Raw genomic sequence first — 19,060 nt, forward strand, 5'->3', positions numbered from 1 at the left:
TGTTTGGAAATGCCGTTTCACCTGCCCCGAGCCTCTTACCAGCCATTTCCAGCATCCCACAGTTTCTGAACCCAAAAGTGTTTGGTGATGATGTCATCATCAGTCACTTCCAGGGGCGGCACAAGGGACGTCATGGGATGCCAAAGATTGGGAACTGCTGGTCTCGGCTAAAGGGCTGATCCCAGATTGAAGATAGGCTCAAGATGGAGCCTTGAATCCATCTTTTGTGGCAATGAGAAAGCAATAGTAGCCAGGTCAGGTTGCCATGGCATAGCCCAGTTTTCCCTTGAGGAACCTGAGTTTGCTTGGGAAGAATGACGTCTGGGGTGTGTGTCTGGTCTTGTTTCACCACAGGCCCAGAGAAGTTCAAGACCATAAATGTGAATTGCCATTTGTGTGCATTGAAGAATGGGACTCATAGAACATGATCCTTTTGTATCCTGGCCCTGTAAAGACTGTTGGTTAAATAGTTCTGATGTTCTCAGCTATTGTATATTTTCACAGTTCTAAAACATGTTGTTTGGTAAGTGTTAATATTCACTTAGCTGTTGTGCACTGACCCATCTCAAACAATAGAGATAAGGCAGTCAAATTATTGAGAGGAACATTTGCAGGCCCTCTGAAGAAGTGTTTGGTCTAATTGTCCCTTTCACACACTGTTAAGGCTGACTACAAAAGCTAATAACATCATCTTAGCGCTCAGGCATTAAGGCAGATTTTATTTTTTAAAGGAAAAAAAGCGACAGATTGTTTTTCAAATGTTGCATGCAGATGATCTCATGAACATATTTCTGGACTCCACAGTGTGAATTAATTATTATGGGCACATTAAGGACTCTAAATCACTCTCAAGTTTTTTCAAAATGCTTATTTCAAGTGGTCGCTTTTTTGAAAACGCGCGGTTTGGAGGCCCTCCTTATTGCGTTGTGTATACTTTACATGCTAATGCCATCTCTACTTGAAATATTTCAGCCAGGATCCAAAGAGCCATGCGACAGATTGTGTGTGGCCAGGAGCACATTGGTCTTGTGTATCTCAAATGTTAGCTCTCGCTGCTGCCAGGCAAACCATTCTTGAAACTGAGAGCCAAATTACTCATTTGATGTACTGAGTGATGAGACTCTCATCAAGTGATGAGACTTGAGTGATGAGAACTCTCCTTAGGCCCTCCCCCCCCCAAAGCAGCTGCATGTTATGATGGGGCAGGTGACCCAGATTGTAAAAGAGGGAAGTAAAAATATTTTATGCATACCACCACATAGGCTGCTTGGCCATCAGTGAGTCTCCTTGAAACTTCACTAGCTCCTTTGCGCCTAAGTTTGTGGAGAGTTGTGGCATGTCAGGGCTGGGAAAGGTGATTGGATTTGGTGTGGGATTTGGTGTGGGCTGCCACTCCTGCCAAAATTCACCCCTGGACTGCACCCAGTTTCTGCTGTGAACCACCCATGACCCACCCCTGCTGCCATCTTACCTTCTCCAATGCGACTTGGGTGGGCTGTTGGCAAGCGTGCAGAGCCTTTAGCCATTTGCACTAGTGGTTCCCGAGTGCCCAAGATGCACTGTCATAATTAGAGTTGCAGCAGCAGGTTGTGAACAGGTCTGCTGCCATAGGCCCATGGAAAGTTTGGGAAATAGGGCTGCAATCCTATACACATTACCTGGAAGTAAGCCCTATTTAAGGCAGTTGGACTTATTTCTGAGTAAACATACATAAGATTGTGCTATAACTTTTTTCTGGTTTCAGGTCTGTATCAATATCTAAGCAGTGGTTGGGTGACTATTGTACAGTAGTAGGCGAGTCTAGTCTGAAGACCTAGCAAGGACCACCTCCCCACCCCAAACTTTAGCAGTGTCCTTTTATCTTGACTATTCCTGGCTGAAGCTGAAATCTTGAGACAAATGTGCTCTGTCCCATGAGGGATGCACAGTTGCTGGAAATAGAGTCCCTTGGTTTTGTTCAGATAATTTTGTAGGTTATGAAGTATGTTGGTGTATGAGTATACATACATGGTGTATGAGTATACTCTGTACTGCCTGACTTCAGCATCTGCAGGAGTTCCATTCCCGGAACCCCCAAAGACGTCCAAAATCTGCAGATAACGGGGTCTATGGTGGCATTCTTAGAGGACTTCTAGATGCGACCAGAGGTGCCCTCTGATTGCGTCTCTGGAGGTGCTTTGGAAAAACTGGAAGTGCATCTTAGAGACCTGGTGCAGATACTTCCTTGCTTCTTGGACAACTTGCCCAAGTTAAAGGACTTGGGTATTTTGGAAGAAAACTGGAAGTGCATCTCAGAAGGTCACATGCATCACAGGCTGCATCTGACCTCCCCACATCTCAGAACGTCTCCCAGACGTGACAGGAATCAATGTCCTGTTGGGTAACTATTGTACAGTAGTAGGCAAGTCTAGACTGAAGGCCTATTAAGGACCACCTGCCTCTCCCAAAGTGCTTCCTGCAGCATCCAGGAGATTAGGTTGGTCTTACCCCATGAGTTCAGAACCCACTGTTTAGTCAAATCTGTGGGTTCCCAATCTGTGGATAAAGAGGACCAACCTGTATTCTTTGCTAGTGCCGCAAGGTTTTATTAGGAATTAAAGGAATTTTAAGTTAATTGTTGGAGCTTTAATAGATGAATCGGTTCATTAAACAATTAATATTGACAATGAGAAAAGTTGGTATTTCCAAATGGAAAAAAATAAGAATGTACTATGCATGCATATGTGCTATGCATATATACTATAAGGACCACTCTGTGCATATGGCCAAAATCAAAAACCTGTTGCCTACACAAGAATTGGATGGATCCTGTGTCTTTGTTCCACTCTGAAACAAAGTTTCGAACCTAAAATATTAACTGTGCCGCTCAGATGTACTCAGTGCATGTGTGTGTTCTTTTCCAATTGTTATCTGTGCATATTTGTTCAGAGGAATTTTGAGCAAATATTATCCAGCTTTACTTCTTTATCTGCCCTCAGAGTGAAGAATCATTTCCCATAATGTATTCAGTCACATTTTTCCTTTTTTGCATTTTATCCCCCTTTCCTTTGCTACTTGGGTAATGGTTGCTCAGTTTCACTGACATTTTTATAGCTGCTATGACAACATTCTCCTTTTGCCCGAAACCTTCATAATCGGCTGTGATCACAGCTTTGTGTTGGCTTTCGCTCCTTCCTCATCACCTTTAAGATTTCTTTCAGCCCTCTAACCCAATTTTCCTATGCAGTTGTGATGACACCTGTTTAAACATTTTTCCTGGTGTCTTCATATTTGTGTGTAAATTGGGGGGAGCACCTTTTTTGTAATTGGGCTTGAGTCTTCAGTGTGACGAAGTCAGCACAAGCAGCCGTTTTCAAGCAATTTGCTGAGTTTAGACAACAAATCCGACACTTTCCCTTAACATTCGCTGTGTTTTAATGTGTGGTTGCTTTCTTCTTTTCTTGTTTTATGGGCTAACACAGTGGTTCCCAAACATTTTTGACTGGCGGCTCCTTGACCTTCCCCATTAGGGCCACAATCCTGCACACTGTGTAGAATGGTGGGTTTTTTGTGAGGATTCTGTGGCTCCCCTGGAAGCCATAGCTTACAATTTGGGAACCAATGGGCTTACCTGTTCTTTGCTTTAGTATGATTGTTTGCTGTTCTAAACATTATGGGTTGTTTAGGGGGAAACAGGGAACAGGGAAACGGGGGGGAAATTATTTAGAGATTCTCTGTCAGTTTCTTTAGCTCTGCAAATATGTGTGAATATAATTATGTATGTCTGCATAGCCCTTTTACCAGTTGGGAGAAAGAGGGTGCATTCTCACCACGTGGCACTTGCATTGAAGCCAACAGGTACCCGGATGGTTTTGCAGTCTATGTTAATTTCCAGCAATGCTTCTTGTTCCTTGCTTGGGAAGAACACAGAAACAACTGGCCTTGGGGTATGATAGACTTTAAAGGCAGCTGCATGTGTGTTCAGAAGCATTTCCCTGCTTGGGTCTGTATACCATTTAAGGAGCAGGGATAGCATATGTGTTTATTTGTCTCAGGGAGTGGGTCAGAGACAATAGCAGCCTAGAACACCATGGGTCTGGAAATACTGGAGCATGGGCATGGAAGAGCATGAGATTGTTTTTAGAGGCAAGCTGCCTCTGATTGACAGATGCAGGGGAGGGCACTAGGACGCAGGTTGTACCTGTTGTCTTGTGTGCTCCCTGGGGCATTTGGTGGGCCACAGTGAGATACAGGAAGCTGGATTAGATGGGCCTTTGGCGTGATCCAGCGGGGCTCTTCTTATGTTCTTATGAGATTCCCTAACCTTACTGCGCAGTAAGGTTCCCTAACCTTACTGCTGATTCCCTTACTGCTCCCTAACCTTACTTACCGATTCCCTAACCTTACTGCTCCGTCGACTTGTGCTCAGAAAGAAGTGCAGACTTGGGAAGGCTCAGTTTGGCAAACCCTGGCCAAATTGTTGAATGTTCCTTGTTCGTAGAGACAGAGAAGACAGTGTGGATCACATCTAGATTCAGTATCACTTGCACCATTGAAGCTAGTACACCTTTGTCAGCATCCTTTCCTGCAGCAGATGGATAGGGAAGTTAAACAGCATGTTGGCCTCCATGCTCTGGCCACAAGAGCACAGAGAGACAGAGCCACCTCCCCCCCAGGAAGCCTCCTTGTGCCAGTAGGCCAGAGTGGGTCAGGTGTTACTCTTTGTGTTCTTTAAAATCTTCTGGCTGTGAGATTCTGAGCAAAGACCTATCTAATTTTTTGCTCCCCTTTTGCTTTGATCACTGATGCAAGGGGCAGGCACACTACCTTGGCCAAACTTTTCTTTGTTGCCTCTTAACGATCAATAATAAGTTTTATTAGGTTGCCGGTGTTAGGATTCAAACGATGTTCAGTGTACAACTTGGCTGGGCACCCAGCAGAAAAACAAACAAACAAAAAAATTATTTGGATGCTAGTTACAGGCCTGAATTTATATTGTAGTTTTAATTCTCTTGGTGTCAATTTGGTGTATTGTCTTTAATTAAAGGTCAACCGAAATTGAACTGCAAACCTCAGGGAGACTTTAAAGTGGTCCTTTAAGCTACAAGGCTGCCCGTTAGAGATGGTCTTTATTGCAGATTTTATTCTATTGCTGCTAAACTCATTGAGAAACTTAAAGTAGAAAACGGCAACCCATTTGTCAACAAGGATGATACGCTTCTGGTTGCTCAAGGAACTTCCTTCCTTAGTCAATTTTATTTTAATTTTTCTTTCTCCCCCAGCAGCGCATATATAATAAAGACCTGGTGCATGGAGTCTGCTTTTTTCTCCTTTCAAATGCGATGATAAGTTTTGAATAATTGCCCTTTTAATTTACCATGTTATTCATTTCAAATCCCTAGTAATGAAGGAAGTGGTTGCCTCTTAAACACACCTTTCACTGGGAAACAGAACAAATCTGTGGAGGAATGAGTCATGAACTCCAGACCCTGAACCACAAATGTCATGGCCTGACATTGGGGCTCAGTTAAGTGGGCTTCCATAGACAGTGCTCAGACCTAGGATCCCTTCTCAGGTACAATAAGGAGTGGAAGGTAACAGTGGTTCCTGAAATTGGCAGGCAGTATGAAGGCTGTGGATTAGCCAAGCCCTGGTAAAAACACAAGGAGTGTGGCCCCCTTCCACAGATTGGTTCAGGTGGTTGCTACACTTGAGAGACCTTAGATTGGAGAACAGACTCCCTGGAACTGGATGAGTGTTGGTATGGCCGCCTCTGATGCAAACAGGGTGGGACAGAAGGCACAATGGCTACACTGTGCTGCCGCGTCCCCTTTAGTGGTGTAGTCACTTTTGGATGTGAGAGCAGAATATTATTCATTTTCCACATTTTTTTCTCCCTTCCTCCAAGGAGCTCAGGGCAGTGTATGTGGCCCTTCCCTTCTTTTGTGAGGCTGAGCGATAGTGAGTGGCCCAAGATCCCCTTGAAGCTTCATGGGAGAGCAGGGATTTGAACCTGAATCTTCGGTGTCTAAGGCTGACTTGAGAACATCCTTGCTCCCCTTTACATACCATAGACTTTACTTACTTTTAGTTCCTTTACGTACTATAAACCAGTATTTCCAAAACTTACCCAGCGTGCAACTCCTTTCCGCAGCTCGGAACCTAAAAGTAAATGTCAATGATGCGTTTTGCATCAGGCGATGATATCGCAACTTACTTCCTGGTTTGGAGGCCTGCAGCCACCAAACAAGTGGCTGTAAGAGCCTCTGAGTGGGCAGGTGGGTTTTTCAAAGTGCATGAGAACCGCATGCGGGAGTTCTGCCTGCCACACCGAGCCTCCTGCTTGCAACCCCCCAGTGAGTTCCTCACAATGCCCCAGGTCATTGTGATACACAATTTCGGAACTGTGTAAACCTATTAGCCTTTGGACTTCAGCTTTTAGCATACAGTTGCCGTAAGAAGGTAGGAGGCTACTGCATGCTTCTCTGTGTTCCTTTTTTTCCTCTCCATGATGAGGTCTTGGAGGCTTTGATCCCATGGATGAAGGAGGGTAATTTTTTCTTCTTGGCCTTCTCTTGACTCAGCCACTTCCTCACATTTCCTCTGCACACTTCTTGATTTTGTTTTTACTTCATCCATGAGCAGCTCCTTGCCTTGTGGGGAGGAGTTGAGTCTCTTTGCCTCCTGTCTTCTGTAGGTGCAGTCCCAGCCCCAAATGGTGAGGTCTTGCATTCTTTTCCAGCTCCTGGATTACTGGAGAGGAGGATTATGGAAAATACTGTCTCAGGTAGGAGATACAGTACGGTATTCATGTTTTAAAAGAGCCGCTGAAATCCCTCCACTTTCAAAACCACTGTGGCAAATTCTTGCTAAGACAGCATTTGTTGACAAGCTGTTCAGTTTATTTTATTCCTGTATTGATATGTTTGTTGTTATCTTAAAATAAAGGGGAAAAAATGCATAGCCATTTCTTTCCGGACTATTATTATAACTTCAGAGGGGAACAACTGAGATTCAGGTTACGAAGCGGGAAAACAAAATTTAAATCTTTACATCAATATTGTGCTTAAGCTTCCAGAAATAGGTAAATGGATGCCATATTTTTAGATGTGTTCTTTTCTTTTGGTCTCCCATTTCTAAGCCTCACCAACTCAGTAACGTTTGTTGTTTGCGCAATGTATAAGCTTTTGTAATGCAATCTTTATAGAAATAGGTAATGTTTTAATATTGTGCTAGTTCTTAGTGATGAGGATTTTAGCAGTAGATCAGCAATCAAGGATTGTTTCTTTATCTAATAATTTTAAGATACAACTCATGCATTGGGTTGATATGGCATATAATCTGTAGTGTAGCTAAGGGAGCGGATACCTGGAGGCTATATGATACAATGACACCCCCTCCACCTGTGCAGTCAGCCCCTCCTCACATGCGGAGATCAGGATGGGAGAAAGGGAGGGCCCATTTCACAGCATTCACCGTTTACCTCTGGTGAGTTCTGTCAACCCCCAGTGGTGATGGTGGAAGACTACCCCTCCGCCACAGAGGAGAATGCACCCCCCTGCCCTGGCTTAGTTATGCGAGTACATGTCATTGTCAGTCCATTAGTATTCTGACCCATTATTATGAGACAGTGTCAGAAACTAGCCCCACAAACCCAGCTCTGCCTGGGAAACTGCTACAGGGTGGAGAATCTCTCCAGGCAGTGGAGGTTTTCCAGATAATGAATTGACTCTGCCCATCCAGGGTGGCCGTTGACTTGGCTCAACAGGAAGGACTCTGAAAACTTTCTTTCCAAGTTCGCCTGAGGGATAGTTCTATGTATTTAGAATGTATGTGAGTAAAATCTGCAGGAGGATGATTACACCTCCAACATTTTGTCCTTTTAAAAAATTACTTTAGAGGGTGCTTTCTTTCTCACTAGTACTGAATAAAATAGCTGATCCTTTTGGTAAACATTTTATAAGTAATGGTTCTCCTATAGTTTTCCCAATCATCTTTGTTTAAAGCTATCTCCAACTGAATGATCAGCAGGCAATATCTGAAAATACTTTTCTTGGCTGTCCTGTGTCATGCTGGTATTGAGCTCTGACTACCAGGCTGTTCCCATCGGCTCAATAGGTGCTTGACACTGATGGGACTCATCAACTCCATCTCTCTGGATCAGCTTGTTTCTGAGAGTGGCTTTCCTTTGCAGTCTGCCTTACTTTCTGTCATTTTCAACTTTATCTGAAGCTCTTCCTCTTCTCAGGGTGTTGGGCATAGTAACAACCCTCTCACACACAGATTGCATGGGGGACATAACCATTGCTATCCATCCCCTTTCTGAGAGTTGTATTGGCTTATTAGAGCCATGTTATTTAAACCTATGTTAATTATGGGAGGAACCCAATAAGGCAATCATCATAAAACTTGCAAGTTATATCAAGAGTCTCATCTCTGTTACAAGAATTGAAAACATAAAATAACCCAAATGTACTGTTTGTGTAGAACCAACTAGTCAACATCCATATTCAGTAGGCCAAATCTCTAAGTGTATATTTCTTAATGACATGGGTGGTCAGATTTGTACTACAAACAGAGGCACCCCCACTTCCTATATTGCTGAGTACAAGAGCGATATATATACATCCTTGGATCCCTCATACTGGAGAGGCCAGGGTGCCTCTCCTAAAATGGCCTTTTCTCCTATCACTGCAGTCCCATCCTCCTCCCAGATTTCAAGCTTCTAAACTAATTAAATCTGCAGGTGTTTCTGCACTTTGCTGTAGGAATGTGTGCCCAAAACAGTGGCCACATTGGTACTGTGCGTTAGAATTCTTATCTTTAGTGAGTGTCCTTTTTACATTGCAATTTGTGCATGTGCAGTAGCCAACCACACACACGTGGGGGGGTTGCATAGTGTGAAGAATGTGTATCCACAGTGTGGGAAAATGTCTACATGTGGCCAGCTTAAGGAAACAGCTGCTAAGGGATGCAGGAAGTTAAAATGGCCTTCACAATGTGGTCATTTTGTGTGTGCCTGGCTCTTTATCTCCCTGTACACTTTATTTCTTTCTTCAGCTTGAAGTCAGTCACCTATTATTCATTTTTGTGTTTGTCCACTGTTTAAGACAATCTTTTATAGATATATATACCGCCTTTCTCATAGACTCAAGCTGGTTTATGTAGGCAAGCTGACCATAAATCCCATTTTTTCTAATGGGGTTTTTACAAGTGTTATGCTTTCCAAGCTTCTGCAAATCACATCAACAGGCTGGTTTTCAAGGCGTTATTCATTCTTTCCAGCTGATTTCTACACTCCTCCACATTCTTCTGCTCTTGCCAGCAGTTTCCGGTCTCCCATCCAAGGCTAGACCCGAGCTGATCCTGCTTAGATTTCTAGGCAAGGTGACAGCGCAACCTCTAGATCAGGGGTGTCCAAACTTTTTGGCAGGAGGGCCACATAATCTCTCTGGCACTGTGTTGGGGGCCGTGAAAAAAAGAATCCATTTACATTTCAAATTTGAATAGATTTACATAAATGAATATATTCGAGATAGAACTTATATGAATGAATGAAGGTCTTGCAATAGCTTAAGGCCTATAAAAGACCTTGCCTAAAGCAAGGCCAGCCTTTCCTTCACTGCCACTGCTATATCATAGATGTGAAATAGCAAGCAGTGGAGGAAGTCCTCGTCTCACAGCTCATGCAAGAGGTTGAACAGTCACCTTCATGCTAAGAGAAGTTGTGTTGGGCCAGCACGGGCTCCAGCAAGTCACCAGAGGGCCAGAGGTTCATTGGAAACTGGGGGCTCCCTGCGGGCCGGATTGGGAGTCCCCGAGGGCCGCAAGTGGCCCCCGGGCCGGGGTTTGGGCACCCTTGCTCTAGATCACATTTTCTACCCGACTAGAAATATCACAGCTTTACTCTGAGTCCTCCGACTCATCTCTCATGCTCAGTGTTGACTCGCAGTCTTAATCACAACTTCTTAATACCTACCCTGAGTTCAAGTCCATTCAGCAGCAACACACTCAACTGTACCACCCTGTCTTTCTCAACAATTTGTAATTGTTGGTTTTTTTAATGTTGAAAAATCCAGATATTGTTTTTATATATTTTCTCCCTCTCTCACATTAATGTATCTTTTAAAAGCCACTAATTACTTATATACCCAATAGTAAGGAATGTTTAAACTAAACAGCCCACAGTTAAATATGTTAATAGGGAATTATTAAAGTGAAGTGTGGGTTCTTGTCATAAGCTGTAATAGTTCCTCTAAATCAGTTTTGATTTATTGAGTCAATGTGGGAGGCATTAATATCTCTTGTCACAGTCTTTAACACTTACAGATTTTCCAGGTTTCGACTTACGGTCCACTTGGAGCTGTTAGTCTCAAATGGCGCAATGAGGGGTGCAGCGCTTGGCTTTGCCTGCCAAAAGTCTTTATGAAAACATTGGTTCCCCCAAACTCTTGTTGCACCTGTGGTGTAACCTGTGTCGAGGGTTAGGGGGATAAGCACAAACTGGGGATTTCAAAACAACTTAACATGTCACACACACCCCTCCAGCTGAAATATTTAGTAGCCTTAAAACGCTCATCAGTGAGGGGCTTCAACTCTTTTCCTCCAGAGTGGAATTGACACTGAAATTGTTTGGAGATACCGGAGAGTCCTCAGTTCCTTGAAGAAAATGCACTCTTGGGAGGGGCTCCTGCCTGTCAGCTTTTACGCAACTCAGGCAGTTCAGTGTGTCGCGAGAGCAAGTGCATCACAACCCCTTTCAGATATTAATGCTGCATTTTCTCCGAGTGTTCAGTGACCGCACATGGGGCGGAGCTGCAGGTTCTATAGACAGAACCTTCTGTCTGTATGCATGGGGGTCCTGTTCAAACAGTTGATTAGGATGTTGGGTACATGGAATCTACTTGCTTGGTTAGCCCCCCCCACACACACACACAAAGAAGCAGCAGCATGATGTATGACGAGGGCAAACAACTCTTGTTTTATCAACACCTGAGAAATCTGCCTTCTCTGTTCATTTCTGACTCTCCCTTTCAAGAGAAGATGAAAACCAAATAAATTAACTTTTTATTAGAGAATGTTTCAATTTTACAAGCAGAAAAACGACTGGGTAGAGAATACAAGATCCTGAAACACGGTTACATACAGTGAGAAAGTATTGTCAGTCATAAGCAATGAATAGAGCATTCATGTCTGGTATGTAAGTCCGTTCCAGGGGGTTACAGGTAGTAGGCTGGAAGTCCATAGGTCACTAGATTCAAGGCTAGAACAAGACGTGCTCACTCTCGCCTTGCACGTGGCTAGCTGTGGCAGGCCAGGCATCTTCCGCCGATGGCAGCCTCCGGTAGTGGGTCCTGGGTCCAGGGGGTCCTCCATGGGTGATCTCCATGGTTGTCACCAGCATGTCTGGCTTCTGGATGAGTTTGTTCATGCATTGCAGTAGTGGGACACAAATCAGCATAAGGTGACATACAAAGAAATAAGCAATTAGCTAGAGGCAAAGGGAAAGAGAATAAAGTAGGAAGGTGGAGTACGTCAGTCCTTCTGACTGCATGTGTAGGTGTAGAGTTGCTCAGGTGGTATATAGTCCCAGGTTGGAGGCGGGCAAGGCCCACCTCCTCCCTGCATAGGGCAGGTGGCATATCCCCCCAGGCGCCCCCGAGCTGAACAGTCTCTTGGTTGGCTCAGGGGCTTTTGGGGGTGGGGGTTCCACCTGTAGCACAGGTTGCCTTCAGCGCTCCCAGAGCTGGTGGGAGGCTGGTAGGCTGTTGCTCATCTCTTGTGGGAGATAGCAGCTTGTGGTTCACCCCTTGTATGGATTGGGGTGAACTGTGGGTGGCCCCCCTCCACTGTGCCAGGAGGGCAAGCTGTGGGTGGCTCCCCTCCAGTGGGTCAGGAGGGCAAACCATGGGTGGCTCCCCTCCACTGTGCAAGGAGGGCAAGCTGTGGGTGGCTCAACTACACCAGTGATTCTCCAACTTTTTAGCACCAGGACTTGCTTTTAAGAATGATACTGTCCAGAGCCAATGGAAGTGATGTCATTAACCTGGAAGTGATGTCATGACCAGAAGTGACATCATCAAGTAGGAAAATGTTATCACTCCCCATACAACAAAATTAAATCAGTTAATGGGCAGTGCAATCCTAACGTGCGTTGACAGGCCGGTGGGCCTGTGCTGTATCCAGTGCAAGTTTGGGGCTGACTGTGGCTCAACCAGGGGCAAGGGAAACTTTTCCCCTTATCCTGGGGCGAGCTGCAGCAGCCCCAATGGGTCTACTTGGATCTGTGCCACCTGAGAAGGTGGCACATATCCGAGCAAAACAGAGCAGCCAGGAACCGCTGCGAGCTGCCCAGGAATGGGGGCTAGGGTCCGGCATAACTACTGGGTCCTGGCCCTGCCTCCAGCAGAACAAAAGCTTTTGAGAACAAAAGCAGCGGAAGCACTGGTAGCCTTACACAGTTCTGGGCCATGCGTGCACAAATTGGGGAACTGCCCGTATTTTTGCAATTTGTGAACATTCGACCAAAACTGTGTTGCTTTGGATGCATTACAGAAGAGCGTCCTTTCCCCAACATGGCGATTCACCTTTTATCTAAGACTCCATCTTTGATCATGTCATCGCCCATCTACACTTGATTTAATGTGGAATCACAGTGGGGGGGGGGATACTAGGGGGAATTACTGAAATTCAGATTACAATGGCCCTCCTTATCTGTGGGCTCAGCATCCACAGATTTGAATATGCACAGATACAAGCTGGTGGCTGGAGGGCCTCAGAAGACCTTCCAGGTGCAACGGGAAGAGCCTTCCAATTACATTCAGGAGGCCTTCTGAGGCGTTGGACTTCTAAAAGGCACTTCCAGTTTGCCAAGGTGTTCCCCCCCCCCCCGTTGTTTTAGTTATGCATGGAATTTGATATCGGGGGGGCGGAGTTCTGGAATGGCTCCTCTGTGGATACGAAGGGCCCACATCACCCATACATATAGAGAAATTGGAAGTGGGTCTCAGCTTATGTTTTCCTTCCTAGCTCCTTTCACTCTGTGCAGAAGGAAATAGCCAAACTATGGGTATAGTGCAGAAAGAAGTACATTAACCTGACCACTTTCCAGTCTCACAACAGGTAGAGAGGAGATGGGAAGACTCTCCGTGGCTGCAACATCCTCTTCCTCCAAGCTATCCCTGTTTTAATAGTTCCTAGGCGTCTTCCTTCCATAATACATTATTTACACCATGAAACCACTCTGGATGAACTGTCATCCTCTCCTTGTCCCTTTGCTTTTTGGGACCTTGATATACTGGTTGAAGAGACACACACACCCCTTTACGTAACAGACATTTGGCCTTTGCCTTGCTTCTGAAGCTTGATTGGTCTTATTGACAGAAGGCGATTCTCTCCACAATGTCGCAGCCCTTCATCAGGCTCTGTATCATCCAAGACTCATCCCTCGTGCAACGGTGCTGGAATATCTCATCGTAGTTTCCTGTTTGCAAAGTCCTCAGCTCGGTCTCTTGTTCCTCTGCCAAACTGGCAGGGCTTGAAGGTTGACTTCCTGTGCAGATGATGTAAAAGCGCCTGTGCGAATTCCTCCTCTGTAGCCATTGGGAGATAAAAGCCAAGACGCTGGGGATTATAAAGAGGGAGCCAAATTATATTTATAATATTAAAGTTGAGTGCATTTGTGGTTTTGCTGTCCTCTAGGGTTTTTCATAAGTAGAAAAACATGAATTAGCATTTTCCATTTCCATATATTGACTGGAAAAATAGCCTCCACTCAATTAAGACCTATAGCTTTTGGGATGTATGCAACAATTTTATAAAATATTTACAACCAGATTTGCATTTTACATGGTATTACGGGTTTGGATTCCTTCTCTCTCTTTCTCTTTCGTCTCTTCATCTTTGCAGGAAGGGGTTAGGTCTAGGAGAGGAAATGCATTTTGCATGCCAGGAGGGGAAATAAATCTAAAAATGGACTTGCAGTGAGCACCTGAGAAGGTCCACTGTTGATTGTGGTCTCCAGTAATTATCTAAGGTTGATTTTTTTTTTTGGCCAGCCACACATTTTGTTATATCATGTTTAAAGGCTGCGCTCCCTCTGAAAATTTGTTACTTTTCCCCTTTAAAAACTAGCATTGGAAAAGAGTGTTTGCAGCTCTGTCTGATAAGTGGAACACTTTTCTTTTAGCTTTTCTTCACCCGAATGTAAATGCGTGTTGTAAAGAACATAGCTATTTCCTGGATAATTTGCAGTTGTATATTTTATGTTAATTTCCCCGAAAATATTGCACCCCTGCCAGGTTTAGTAGAGGCTCACTGTGATATGAATAATTTCTAGCAAATCATTTTTTTTCCTCATTTAAGATTTGGCACCTTTTAAAGATTTTAATAATAGCAACAAGGAAGAAGATTTAGAACAAGCGAGATGGTGCAGGCAGAGAGACGCACATTGAGAGCGAATGAAAGCTAGCAAGAATAATTACATGGCAAACATTTTTCCACAGATGTGTTTCCCCCCCTCCCTCTTCCTTGTAACGTAATAACTATTTACTAAGCTGTTTATTTTAGGCCCTCCGTTTACAATAAAATATTTATACTTGCTTTGCTGTAATAAAAAATATTGACAAAATACTATTGAGATTTTAAAGAAGACAATTGGTATTTCAGTTCCTAGACAGCGAAGTCTGTAGACGGCTCTTTTCCCTCTCCGCTTTCCTCCTTTTGCATGTCTTAGGATATGTACAAATCTGGTGTAGCATAATGGGAGTCAGCCTGTTGAACTTAGAGCAGCAGACTTGTGAGTAGACATGCATTAAATCGAACTGCAGAATCTGTCTGTCAAGTCATCAGAAACTTCCCAGTTCAAATCTCGCCTCTGTCAAGAATTGACAAGCGACTGTCTTACTTCCGGTAGCATAGCTAGTGGGGGGAATGATAAGTACTGCCGGTGCAGCAACACAACATATAAGTGGCCCACTTGCCGTTGGAGCCATTCCAAGCAGTGACAGCAATGCACAAGAGATACCATTTGGTTTGGAAAGCACCTGCACTTTGCTTTCGCTACCCAGAATGACTCCGACGGCAAGTGAGGGGCCCCTTACATAGTAAACGGTGGCGCCTGTTGTATTAAGCGTTTTGGACCTTCTAGCAATGCTATTGCTTACTGCACCCCCCCCCCCATGGTGACCATTGCACATGGTCAGTGCTGTGCACATTCTGGGCAGGGCTGTGAGAGACAGACATCACCACCCTCCAGTCTCGGGGCCCCTGGAGAGCTGCTGCCAGGCAGCATAGACATCAGGAGCTAGATGGTCCAGTGGCCTGACTTAATATGTGTAAGGGCACAATCCTAACCTGGTCTACTCAGAAGTAAGTCTTATTTTGTTCAGTGGGGCTTACTCTCAGGATAGGGTGGTTAGGATTGCATCCTAAGGCAGCTTCATATGCGTATGATTTCCTGTTATGTGGCTGTTGCAAAAATGGTTGAGATAATGCATGGGAAGCACATCAAACACAAAAACCCTTTGCATAAATCCCAAGTATGTCTTTATTTACTATATTAATATTTACTCTATCCTCAGCAGTGTACTCAGGGCAGTTCAAGGTTTAAAAACAATGGGTTGCATTAGAATAGAGATGGTGGGGAAGGGACTGGGAGGCGAAAGGAAAATAAAGAGGCCTCGTATTGGTGTGGACTTCTCCACCAGGGGACTCTCTTTTGCTTAATCCGCCAACTTCACTTTGCAGCAAAGGATGCAGTGTGAGCCACTGCCTTACTGAATACTGTACTGTGTTGTGATTTTGATTCCCACCACCTGCCACCTCTAGTGCCTGTACAGGCAGCTGAACTTTGGCGAATGCCGAGTGTACTTTGGAACTGGGATCTTGCACAGTCAAATGGTAGGGGCAATGCTACAGCCACCAGTGGGGCACCAGGCACCTCCATTTTATAACTTTAAGTTGCAGTCATGGGTCAGGAACAGTCTTCACAGATGACTGACATCCCGATTTCCAGATTTTTGCTGTGGTTCAGCTGCCTATGATGGTGGGGGTGTTAGTGGTGGTCATACCAGCACTGTGTAATAAGGCAAATTTGTGGAGCACACTTTGGAACATCATGTCTGGTGCTATGGTCAACCAGGTAATAAAGGTAATACAGGAGTCTTAATTTGGCAACCCGCTACACAGTGGTTCTGGGCCTTGCCGAGTCTAGGAAGCTGCAGAATAAAATGGTGTGAACTTGGAAATTGCTTCTGGGATGTGCCTGTATGCTTCACTCATCATTGGCCACAACATGCTGCATTTCCTAAACTGTGTGTCATGACAGTAGAGCATGACATACAGTTTGGGAACCACAGTTTGATATGGTGAATGACCCATAGAGCTTGCAGGTGTGCCCTGGTTGTGATTTCTGGGTCGCATGCCATTTTGTTCTGCGGCTTCCTGGTCTTGGTGGATCTGTGACCCACCAAAACTTGGGTCATGACCCACAGTTTGGGAAACGATGAATTAATAGATTTGGAAAACATCACAGCAGGTGCTGCTTGGAGAATCTTGAAAGCAGGATTATCTTTTCTAAAATGTCAACTTAATAGGTAGAGGCTGCAAACCGTTGCCAGATCATAAGTGATGCCCTGCTGGATCAGACCAAAGGCCTGTCTGGTTTCGCATTCTATTTCCCACAGTGGCCAAACAGATGTCTTTTGGGAAGTGTGCAGGTTAGAAGGAATGTGTTCAGGGACTTTTTTCCCCTCCAGTTTGGGAATCTGGGATATTATTTTATACAGTAATATTTCAAAGACGAAATGGTAACACTTCTGTTTATTGAAAAAGTAAACAAGCCTAAGGCCCAACAATATAGTTAACTTATGGTTGTTGAAAGAGATATTATTACTGATTTGAGTGATGCCAGCACTGGCTACCTGGTGTTCTCGTTTCTAGAAGGGAAAGCATAGCAAATTTACTTAGGGCGCGATCCTAACCAACTTTCCAGGACTGAGGTAAGGGCAATGCAGCTCTGAGATAAGGGAACAAACATTCCCCTTACCTTGAGGAGCCCTCTGTGACTTCCCCCCAACTGCAGAATGCAGCACCTGCCCCATTTGTACAGCTATGTCAGAACTGGAAAGTTGGTTAGAATTTGGGCCTTAGAAAACTAGTAAGAATATACGGGCACTATGGTCTGTGACCTCATTTTGTGCTGTTAGCAGAATGCTTAAAGTGGTGGATATTTTGAGAAGCGCATCTTGAATAAGAATGTATCTGAAATTCCTCCGAGATCTAACAATTCCATTGAATAGCTACAGATTTCATATGCATAGCTGATCAGGTTTCCAGTCTTCCACCCTAAATCCTTAGAAATCAGCCACCCCATTGCCATCTGATTCTGCTGCACATGCTGAATCAGGCCTAAGTCATGAATGACCATGTAGGAGATATTCAGCCTGATTTTGAACCCCAGATGGGACTTCTGCAAACGAATGAAAATATTGTATTTGCAGAATTCTTCTGCTATTAAAATGGAGGTGGTCTCTCTGCTCCTTGGCTCGTGGACCTGCTCCCTCTTTCAGAGTGGATGGGGAGGCAGAACTTCCATGCCCAAATGGAATCATCAGATTAACAGAGTTGCTCCTGAGTTGTTTCCCGATTAAGAATCTAACTATAATCTAGGGTACCACCATTTATGAAGTGCCTCCCCAAAGGAGCTGGACTCGCTACAGCTATTGCCATGATGGTTAGTGGTTGCAGTTTAACCTCTAGTTGGCAGGAGGCTGGGATTCCCGATGCAAATTAATATGTGTTTCCTATGTGTAAATTGGCTCCTAGTAAAGTAAATTAGCTAGCTCCCTTCCGTGATGCCTCTTTAAGGGCCTTTTATCACATTAGAAATCATTATCCTCAGCAGTAATTTTAAAAACCGGCCTGAGCTCTGCCCTTCATTACAGAGGCAGCTTAAATGAGAGAGAAAGTGAGCCCTCTTACCTTTTGTGCAAGGAATCAATTTGCAATCGAAAATAAATCCTATTGAGGTACCTGTAGCTTTCCCACTATGGGTAGGGATCAAGATTTTCTCAAGGGGAGGCCAAATACAATTCTAATTTAATGAAATGTTGTGCTTTTGTATGAAAATAAATCAGTGATTAGTAAAATTCTGGTCAAAAACTAATGTGTTCTAGTTATAAACTGGTTAAAACCTTTTTGGTTAACCAGTGGATCAGACTGCAGTGGAATGGAACTTTGAGTCTGTCTGTCTGTCTGTCTGTCTGTCTGTCTCTCTCTCTCTCTCTCTCTCAATTGGTGGCCATCACTGCAATGGTAGTAGTCAATTCTGTAAATTAAATTACATTTTGCCTGAAGTTACCAGGTCTGCCTCATAAGACTCTAACAAAGATAAACAAGACAACTTCATACTAAATGTATTTAAACTTTTTTTTTTGGGGGGGAGGGGGATTTGACAAATTCATGGATGCAATTAAATTAGCCCTAATGGCTAAGTGGAACCTACAGATTCAATGGCAGTGTATCTCTGAATATTGATTGTTGGAAGGAGAGACCGTAGAGGAAGGCTGTAACCTTTATACCTTTCTGTGGATTTCCTGAAAAACATGTGGTTGGCCTCTGTAATGAAACTGGATATAGGATGAGATATATCAGACTACTGGTCTGATTCATCGCGGCTGGTCACATTCTGTACTCCATGTGCATCTTGGATCATTTAAATGTAACTCATAAGATGAGAATTTTCTTATCTCTGTTTTTGAAACAATTTCTTTTTCTGGGAAGGTCCTCTCATGAAGTTGCTGAAATTCAACTTCTCAGCTTCTCTTCCATGATGGTTTGTGTCAAATATTTTTTTCTCTACTTAAAGTACAATTCATGAAGAGACCATCTCATAGATAAGGATGGAAGAAACCTATGTTACCATTGTTAAATCATCAAGATGAATGCTTGAATTTAGTTGCCACTTGCTGCATTATAGCGGCATCTAGTGACACAATACAAGCATTACATGTTATTATTAGTACACTTATCAAAAGGAAGAAAGACACAGCACAGCGCAGCTGTCCAACATTTCAGTTGG

At 44.1% G+C, this 19,060-nt stretch overlaps 1 protein-coding gene across 2 annotated transcripts in view; it reads left to right on the forward strand.

The window, feature by feature from the left end:
- ZNF423 (zinc finger protein 423) overlaps window positions 1-19,060 on the forward strand; it is a 334,984-nt gene that overhangs the window by 207,017 nt on the left and 108,907 nt on the right. The window contains exon 6 of one of the 2 annotated variants that reach the window (XM_066637032.1): window positions 6,677-6,766. The exons of the other annotated variant lie outside the window; for it this stretch is intronic. Within the exon in view, the coding sequence (XP_066493129.1) occupies window positions 6,677-6,766 (90 nt within the window). The remainder of the gene's footprint in view (window positions 1-6,676; window positions 6,767-19,060) is intronic. 2 annotated transcript variants of the gene reach the window in all.

Source organism: Tiliqua scincoides, chromosome 9 (assembly GCF_035046505.1).
Source record: "Tiliqua scincoides isolate rTilSci1 chromosome 9, rTilSci1.hap2, whole genome shotgun sequence".
In the NCBI taxonomy this organism is placed as follows: domain Eukaryota; kingdom Metazoa; phylum Chordata; class Lepidosauria; order Squamata; family Scincidae; genus Tiliqua; species Tiliqua scincoides.